Genomic DNA, 9,821 nt, shown 5'->3' on the forward strand with positions numbered 1-9,821 from the left:
AAAGGTTACTGATATGAATAGAGTCCTCATCTCGAGTGGTCATGATTTAATACATATGTTTCAAAATTACAATTAATGTATTTAGGAGTAAAATTGCACCTTTAAGTGTCTCTTATTAAATGTGCAATCATCACGTTTATCAATAATGATAACTTTTCATGAAATAAAAGTTATACGGATTGCGATAAAGTAGGGCCCAGAGTGCAAAGTTGTCAGGGGGCCCAAAAATCCTAACGATGCCCCTGCACAAAGGCAAGAAAATTCAAATAAAATTATCAGAGATTATTTGCCCTCTGGGATTGACATTCAGGGACATTTTTTACATTAATGAGAGCATTTTTCCTAAACTGTTTCAACATGTCAAATAGAGATAGAATCATATGCTTAGGAAAAAAAAAGAAAAGAAAAAAATACCAAACACAATTGAATATCCTGTAATGTAATGTGCTGAATAATATCATTTTAGAGTAAAATAAGTAAACTGGATGCTAAAATAATTAAACTGTTAACTGAACACTGATCCAAACACACTAATTCATATGGCCTGTTTTAAACTGTTGTTTTGACGCAGGGTAAGTGAGCTTACAGCCTGCACATTGTGTGTCTCCATTTGCTTAGCACACACCCAGACCCCTTTTCACACTTTTAGTTTTTTAAACACACTGGCAATGTGCTGTTCCATTTGCACAGCCTAAGTTAGTAATGGTGCTGCTGACAGCTTAGGAATGTAGCAGTATAAAAAATTAGGGTCCATAGTGCCCATTTTGCTAACGTAAAGTTAAACTGCCTGTGCAGTTTTGTGTACACTGAGAAAAATAGACAAAGAGAGAGTAGCTTTTGTTAAGCAGTAGCATTTGTTTACGGTGTGGTCCGGGTCAGTTTCTGGTTCTGAACAGTGAAACTTTTTGTGACTCATCAGACCCCCATACCTCCCTATACACTCCCACTCCCACCAACCTTGTATGTGTGTGTGACCCCCTCAGCCCTGATTGTTATTGTAATTGATCATACCCCTCCCCTGCTGATCAGAGGGTGATAACGACCCAGTTCTTCATTAGGCAGATCTGAAAGCAAATATGCCTGCACTTTGCACCCTTCATTCAACTCAAAGAGACACATAAACCAATCCACATTGCACATAGAAACAGACTTGCTGTCACCCACCACAAAACTGGGCTTTTCACTTATCTAACTTGTAATGCAAACTTTACATGTTACTTTAGCTTTTTTATGTTGTCCTTCATAGACTTGAAGTCTAAAATTACTCTTAGGTTCAAATCTTATTGCTAAAGTTTTAAAGGCAGAAAAGTAGTTTGTACAGACCTTTTTTTTAATTTTTTTATACAAGCTCTAACAGAAAGTCTTTTATTTTTTTATAAATAAATTGAATGGTTCTCATGCTTGTGGACAGTAAAATGCTTTGTTTTGACCATGTGTACAATTCAGTGATACCTAGTAGACTAAATTTTACTGTGTTGATCTGTGGCAACAGACATAAGGGCCACTAGGTTTTCTCAGACAGTCTGCTCGAGTAATTTGCATATCCCCTCCTTCGGCTTCATGCCATTGGTGGGTTTACACTCTGACTCCGCCTTTTCAAAACTCTGTATATGAGCACTCCCTGCATCTCATCCCCAGAACAAAGTTAGAGCTTGTTAGAGTGCACACCAAGAGTGTGTGTTAAATATTTGAAAGCTCTGCTCAGGCGGAGAGTCATGAGTTACAGGAGATGTTAAGTTAGGCTATGTTACGACACACATTTATTTAAGAATCATTTTGTGGATTATTGCTGACCTTTGGAAATAACAGAAACCAACCAGTGGATTTTATTGAAAGAAATGGTGGCTTACGATGAACCTTGTGTGGTACCTATCAAACGGACTTTACAGAAGATAGACTACCTGAACCAGACATACAAAGAACTAGAGGTGAGACTCCAAAGCAAATAATCACACTGTTCTGCACTGTTGTTTCTTTGCCTCTCTGTTTTGAGTAATAAAAGCTTATTTGAATCTTTGTCAGCCATGTCAGAACCTTGCCCTGTTGTTATCTTGTATGCTCAGTGCTCTTTAAAGGAATCAGAGCCACATGTGTGTTTCTCAAGGGTGAGAAATGAGTGTGTGAATGCTCAGCAAGTCAAACAGGGTAAAGGTCTTAAGTATTCATTGAGTTACTGGATTACATTTTAACTGTTTTCCAGTGTTTTGACATTCTGTCTAGAAGTTTAAAGCTTTGTCTGTTTGGCTGCACACCTGAGCAGGAGTTTTAGAAGTAGATTAATGGCCTGAGCATCCCCTCTGGGCTGTTCTGAGGTGTGAGAACATGCAGAGATGAAGAGCATGTTTGGGTCCTGTTGAGGGCATTTAGAAATGTACGGAGCTACAGGAATAGGCTTTAATCTTACTTCTCTTAAACTGGCTGCTATTCCTCTTTGTGGTTTCTGCTTTGATTCGGAAGTGGGCAGAGAAATGGTTTAGATGTCGGGAAGGTTAATGCAGAAGTAGCAAATAATGAATGAATCGGGAGTTTTAAGGAACCTGTTGCTAAAGGCTGCTGGGTAATGCCTTAGCCACAACAATTGTTTATATGCTTCCCCAATACATTTTTATGAGTTTACTACCACTTAATTATTTGATAGCCAGGTAATTTTGTTATTTTTGTTGGTAAGGTCTCAGAGTTAGTGCTCCATCAGAGGGATTTTAATAAAAGGAATAATAGCTTAAAGGTCTAAATGAAGAAATGCAATTGACTTTATTTGTATATAAAACCAATTTACTTTTTAAAATACAATAGACTAACGGCAATCTAAACACTACCCCTAAAAGGAAGCTTTTTGCATTCTTAAAATAAAAACAGAATAACAATTTCATTTTGAGGACGCCCCTAAAGGGAAGTTTTGTCAGATCTTCTGGGGACAAACTTGTGCTCAAATTATTGCCAAGTTACACAGCAGTAGTCTAAACTCTAGTTCCTGTGGGGGAGGCTTTCCCTTGCTAAGTTCTCCCAATGCTATTCTCCCAGGGGTTCCGTGAAATCAACACAGCCAGAAATAGTTGCTCCATAAGCCTATCTGTCTGCTTTCATGTTGCTCTTTCCACTAGATATCTACAATGAAAAAAATAAAATAAAGTGTTATTGCAGGGCTTTCCTAAACTGCAGGTAGAACACAATGGGCAGCAGTAACTCTGCGATTATTTGCTTAAAGTCAGCAAAGGCTTCCACGGGTTCTGCTGTATTAATATGGTCATTTGAATTCCGTTAAGCTACACACTGGAGCTTTTCATGCAGACTGCTTCCGCTGCGGTCATTCTTCAGACACATCTTGTGTTTTTGGCCACCATTGGAGAAGGTTCAGATGTGGTCTTGGTGTTTACTTGCATGATATGGTACAGCAGAGGAAGGGCAAGACCGTTTGGCAGGTCTGGGTGGCCATGTCCAGTTGAGCCACAGTTGCTGTTCCTGCTTAAACTGAAGTTGCAGATCTGTTAGGCAGCTGTCTGCAATGGTGGAACAGTTCCTCCATTTCATTCTGCCAAGACGAGAACAACACGTCTCTTTTTACATACTGTCGGCAGCTGGAAAATCATCCTGTGCTGGAAAACCAGTTGTAATACGCATTTTAAAAAGTGTAAGCACATAGTGGTTTTTGTTCCAACCGCTTGAAAGTTACAATCGCTTTTGCTGACGACAAAGATCACATTGTTCTTGGCTTGGTTGGAAACGTTTTTCAGTCTGATCTCAAGATTGTAGGATCAACCTCTCAGATCTCTTGTCTTTGATATTTTTGGCTACAGGCCCAGTCATTATGGATGTAGGGTTTGAGAGTGTTTGCCTCCCCCTCTTCTAGGGGGTTCAGGTGTGCCCGTCTCTCACGCGAGGGCTACAGGGCCTGCCTCAACACGAAGCCATAAACAGCTCTTAATGGAGTAAAGGAGAGAGAGGAGAAGGGTAGAGAGGAGTAGAGGACTCCCTGTTTACAAGGCCTGGGTCAGATTTGTAACTCACTGTGGTGGTCCATTTGACACATAAATACACACGGCCAAAGACTTTCAAACATCCCCTTAAGAGAGTGAATTTATCTCAGCTAAGTGACTGAACAACCTCTGATTACAGGGTCTGTTTGCTATAGTTGGGCTATTATGCCAAGTGTGTGTATTTGTGTGTGGGTCATCAGCGTGAGACAGCTGACAGAGGAGTCTCTTACATTCCAGTCATGCCTCTTGAAACCCTTGGTCTCTAGGGTCGCAGTCAGAGAGGGGTCTTTGTCCGTGTTTGCATGTGTATGTAATTTTTCTGAGATGGTCACTCTCATGTGATGGACATAACAGCTGGTGACTCCAGAGGCTGGAGCTTCTGCCTGGATGTCTGTAGCCCAAGAAACACCAATCAACCTGACCTCCGGTTGACCCCTTCACACCCGCTCCAATCATACACTGGAGAGTTTATGTATGCAGTGTCTCGTGCGATAGCCTCTGTTTATGCTAGACAGCAACTTGAGAGTTGTCTATTCTGAACTTTAACTTAATTTTCTTGGCAGTTATGCAGTTAATGAAGCTCAAAGGAATCTATTGTGGTCAGTAGGGGGTATGTGGGGTGGTTAAATTTTAATGTTTATTTCTATGTGTTTCATAGGAACCCTGTACTAAGCGTGTGCGGCCGCTGGGCCGAGTGACCTCGCTGGCGAACCTTATCTCTCCCGTGAAGAATGGGGCCGTCCGACGCTTCGGCCAGACTCTCCAGGCCTCTTTCCGGGGTGATGGACGGTCTCCGGGCGTGCCCCAGCAGAAGCCCTGCAGCAAGGCAGCGGCCCCTACACCACCAAAACGGCGCAACAGCACACTCTGGTCCGAGACCCTGGATGTCCACCAGAAAGGAACCTTTTCCTCCAAGGAGATAAAGAGACAGGAAGTGAGTACTGCTGGAGCTACAGAATCCAGACAGAATTGAAAAAGCTAGACTATTAAATCCTCTCCCAGTCCCCCTGCCAGACGCTACTGAATCAGGCCTGTGTGACTTATTAAACCTAACGGGCCCGAGGCTTAGAAACTGTTCCTCCTCTTACTCAGTTATTATTTTCTCTCGCTCTACCTCTCTGGGTCTGGCTGGGTTTATTTGGCATAGTTTCTTGGCACATAGTGGAATGGTGTAGAGAATTCAACTACATTTTGGAGTCTCAGAGTCAGACACAGTGCTTACACAGACAGGCTGGTCTGACGCACAAGCCTCTCACTCTCATTCACAACCGCCCCTTCTAATCAGACATTACAACTAACTCTGAACCCCTCAAACATTTCCCACCAAAGAGAGAATGCAGACTGATTCATGGGGACTCAAATTTTCTCAATGATTTCCTTTGCTTATTAACAACAGTTACAAAGAGTTCTGATGTGACATTTTAAATATTTTTTCTCAAGGCAATTTTTGAGCTGTCTCGAGGAGAACAGGACTTGATTGAAGACCTGAAGCTTGCTCGAAAGGTTTGTCCATTTTTTAATAGTACATTCAAACTTAACAGCCGGATAGTTCTTGGCTGTGTTTTCAGTCGAACGCATTGGCTTGCCTGCTTCCTCCCTCTGGAATATTAATAGCTGTACCTATTTCCTATTCTTCTCGTTTGGTGTGTCCAGGCGTACCATGACCCAATGCTGAAACTTTCTATCATGTCTGAGGAGGAGTTGACAGCCATCTTTGGAGACTTAGATGCTTATATTCCTCTTCATGAAGGTGAATATAGCGCACACACATCTTCTTTAACCTGGTGTATTTGATGATCAGCAGTGCTAACTTGTGCTCTATCCAATCAGATATTCTCGCTCAGCTGGCCAAAGCTACAGGCCAGGATGGTACAGTGGGACAGATCGGCAAGATTGTTGTGGACTGGGTGAGCATCATAAATTTTCACTTTAGTCTTGCTATTATAAAAGATAGTTCTACAGTTCTTTTAAGACTCTCTCATCCACAGCTGCCAAGGTTAAATGCGTACAGGGCATATTGCAGTAACCAGTTGGCTGCCAAAGCCTTGCTAGACCAGAAGAAACAAGACCCAAGGGTGCAGGACTTCCTACAACGCTGTCTAGAGTCGCCTTTCAGCAGGAAACTGGACCTGTGGAGCTTCCTGGACATCCCTCGCTCACGACTGGTCAAATACCCACTTCTTCTGAAAGAGATTCTCAGACATACACCACCAGATCACCCAGACACAGCCAGCCTCGAGCAAGCAGTAAGAACCAACTCACATCTAGGCTTTCAAAGCAAGGAGTTTGTTTGGTGTTAGCCATTTAGAGAAGGCATTTGGTGCTAATGGCATTTTTGTTCCTCATCTCCAGATAAGCATCATTCAAGCTGTGTTGGCTGACATAAACATGAAGAAAGGAGAGTCTGAGTGCCAATACTATATCGATAAGCTGGAATATCTGGATGATAGACAGAAAGACCCACGCATAGAGCAGTGCAAGAGTCTACTATGCCATGGGGAACTCCGCAATAAAAGCGGCACGGTAAGTTTGTCTCCCACATTAACGCACACACCCTCATGGCAGGCAAAACCGCCAGGGGCAAGTGACTTGGGTTTTTTGTCTGGAATATAATCACAAAAAACACCAATATCCATTTTTCTTGCAGAAGCTGCATGTGTTCCTCTTCACAGAGGTTCTAGTCTTGACGCGGCCAGTAACACGGAATGATCGCCATTGCTACCAGGTGTACCGCCAGCCAATTCCAGTGCAGGATCTTGTAATGGAAGATCTGCAGGATGGAGACGTGCGCATGGGCGGTTCATTTAGAGGGGCCTTTAGTAACGCAGATAAAGGTAAGATTGGCACCCTTCTTTGGTCCTGTCCCAAATGGCAACCATAAGCCCCCGCGGTCGTCTGCATAGTCTACACTTTGCAGCATGGTCTTTTTATTTAGTTTTTTATTTATTTATTCAATATGCACTTTAATTAGTTATGTTTTTGTTAGTTTTCACTCTATGACTTTGTTTATTCTTATTTTTTTTCCATGTAGTTTTACAGTACATTTAGTGTTTAGTTTCAGTATTTTAAGTATACTAACTAAATTTTATGCGTTAACTGATAGCGAATTGTAAACGTTTTTTTAAATTTTATACTGTTTTTATTTTATAAAACTAACATTTGTGGTCATTTTAATTTTAGATTCAGAAGCATTTTTTTATGATTATTATTTTCCATTATTTTTATTTTATCATTTCAATTTGCAAAATTATTTTCACTTAGTTTTGTAGTTTTGCAAGTGAAGGCCCAGAGACCACAAGTCCACATCAGAATCGCCATTTGAGACAGGGCCTATGTTTTGAAATGTACCATGAGTTAATTTTTATTTATATTTTATCTTCTGTTTCTTTCAGTCATTTGCTAATTTTAACATTCTCATTTCCCTTCTCTAGCCAAAAACATCTTCCGAGTGCGCTTCCAGGACCCAGCTCAGGGTCAGTCCCACACACTCCAGGTCAATGACGTCTTCCACAAGCAGCAGTGGCTCAACTGTCTCCGCACCGCTATGTCCTCCCAGAAAGACTCAGCAATCCCAGAGAATGACTCCCCATCCACCCCCACCACTGCAGACGTGTGCATCAAACGCCGCTCATCCTCCATATTCACCATCATGCATATGGAAGAATCGGATGAGAACTGCCCACAGGGTGCAGACTCTGCCCCCTCGTCCCCCGGCTCCGAGTCACCTCCCAGCCCCACACCTTCCACATCCTCCACCCTCTCATCTTCCTCTTCATCATCCTCGTCTTCCGCCCCCTTCCTGCCCCGCAAATCCAAAAAGGACAAGCGCTCACTCTGCTCATTGGGCAAGAGGAAGGAGACTATGGTGTAAAAGGCAGACTCATAAGAGGACTGTGCTATCCCAGGGTGCAGTGGTGTAGATGGAGTTGTATCATGCGGCGGACTTGTATTTATGTGTGTGTATGTACTTTGTGCTTCTACAGCAGTGTTTTTGTGTTACTGTCCACAATGGCAGCTATCTTTACCATGGCCCAACCCAAATCCTTCCCTGGTCCACATGGGCTAAACCAATACCAGAAAGACAGTATTTGTGAGGTGAATGTGTGGATCTCAAGGGATCAAAGATGGAAGACACATCCCGCACACTTTAAATCACAGTCAATGTTGATTTGTGTGAATACGTAAGATCGCACATATAGTCTTGTTTACTGTTAGTTTGGTAAATTTTGTTATTTTATTATAAATATAAATTTATGTAATTAAAAGTTTTACTTCTTTTAAAACATCAAGGCATTTACTGTAGCTCTTTTTTGTTTTTATTAAAAGCACTGTGGTAAGCTTTTAGCTGAAGAAATATGACAGAAGGGACAAACACCCACTGAGAAATAAGATGAAATATCCAAGGCACTGAATACTTTGTAAAAAAAAGTCTGATTCATTGCTTTACTGGAAGGCAAGTCTTACAAGTACATTCCCATTTTATCAGCTCCATTTTATATTTAAATCAGATGGCATTATTTTTCTCTAAAGAAAATAGAAAAACTAGCTACGTTCAATAGCAATATGATTTCAAATGTCCAAATGGAAAATTCGTACTCATACAAAATCGAACCTGAGCCATGTTTTTTTTTTTTTTTACCCTACCAAAAAATGAAATGGATGAATATTCAAATGTTGCATCTTGCATGGAGCTTTACTTGTTGAGTCTGCCTGCATTATCATGAGGGCCCAGTGCATGTACATGCTTGTCAAAGCAGAAGTTTACGTAGAAAGGACCATCACGTAGAAGAATAGTCGTATGTTGAATGAGGGCTTGAGAAATGTTGATGTGAAACAAGAAAGAAACTTTGGAGTTGAGTTGGATAAGACTAGATGGACTTGATGATTGGCACTACTAGAAATGAGCAACCATTCATACATTTTGCTTTGCTGTTATTTCATTTTTGTGGTGTCTTCATTAAGTGGGAAGGTTTGACACACTGCTATAAAGCCAATGTGAATGTTTTTGAAAAAGAAAGATGAAAAGTATGTTGAAGAGGAGAAATTGTTGAAGGTTAAAGAATGTCATGACCACTTCATAATGTGTAAGTTTGTAAAAAATAAGTTTGTAAAGGAGGCAGAATGAATTGTACATTATTGAGATGGACTGCAGTTCCTGTATGTATGTGGTACAAAAAAACTATTAAATGAACAATAAAGGTCTGTGTAAGATTTGCATCTGACAAACAGGTTTCTTCTCTTTCTTTTTGATTTGAATTCCTGTTCTAAAAAGTATAAATACACCAGTAAAAAAACAAAACATCAGAAGTCTTCCAAAAACAACATTGCAAAGGTTTGGGTGTGAATCCCTAGATTCACTACTTAAATTGAGATGACAGTGACATCCATAGCAACGTTTCGGCATCTCAAAATTGCAAACTAGATTCATTCATTCAGACAGTTAAACCCTGGACAGTTAATGACCAGTTAAACCAAGTTAATGAAAGAAAGTGGCCAGAGATGTTAACATTCTGCATCTTTTAAAAAAATTTAATCAGCAAGCGCCAATGTGTTTTGTTTATGCTGATGCTTTTAAACAGCGTGCTGTAAATGCAGTTTTCACTACCTGAATTTTTCAGGAGTTAAAATCGTTATAGATTGTGGTTGTTACTCCTGTTAATAACCAAACTTTTGTGGACAAAACAGGATTAAGCACACAGAATAGTAGTATTTGGCTGCAGTATGGCATCTAAATGGTAACAAAATCTAAATGTATAACACATACCTAATTATCAGAAAGCTGGAGCCTCAATTCTGATTCCATAAATTCCAGGTAGACAGATGCTCAATAAAAAGACGGAAACACAA

At 40.8% G+C, this 9,821-nt stretch overlaps 1 protein-coding gene across 3 annotated transcripts in view; it reads left to right on the plus strand.

Annotated features, from left to right (window-relative positions):
* The window catches only part of LOC127437056 (neuroepithelial cell-transforming gene 1 protein-like), a 40,115-nt gene extending 30,921 nt beyond the window's left edge, over positions 1–9,194 (plus strand). For 2 of the 3 annotated variants that reach the window (XM_051691703.1, XM_051691704.1), the window contains exons 4-11: positions 4,633–4,908; positions 5,415–5,477; positions 5,628–5,724; positions 5,805–5,881; positions 5,963–6,220; positions 6,327–6,497; positions 6,622–6,808; positions 7,406–9,194. In XM_051691703.1, the coding sequence (XP_051547663.1) occupies positions 4,633–4,908; positions 5,415–5,477; positions 5,628–5,724; positions 5,805–5,881; positions 5,963–6,220; positions 6,327–6,497; positions 6,622–6,808; positions 7,406–7,845 (1,569 nt within the window). In that variant the 3' untranslated portion in view covers positions 7,846–9,194. Of the gene's footprint in view, positions 1–1,627; positions 1,929–4,632; positions 4,909–5,414; positions 5,478–5,627; positions 5,725–5,804; positions 5,882–5,962; positions 6,221–6,326; positions 6,498–6,621; positions 6,809–7,405 lie in introns of those variants that run through there. The other variant, XM_051691705.1, reaches the window with a different exon arrangement.
* Positions 9,195–9,821: the final 627 nt, after the last annotated feature.

Source organism: Myxocyprinus asiaticus, chromosome 47 (assembly GCF_019703515.2).
Source record: "Myxocyprinus asiaticus isolate MX2 ecotype Aquarium Trade chromosome 47, UBuf_Myxa_2, whole genome shotgun sequence".
NCBI lineage: Eukaryota > Metazoa > Chordata > Actinopteri > Cypriniformes > Catostomidae > Myxocyprinus > Myxocyprinus asiaticus.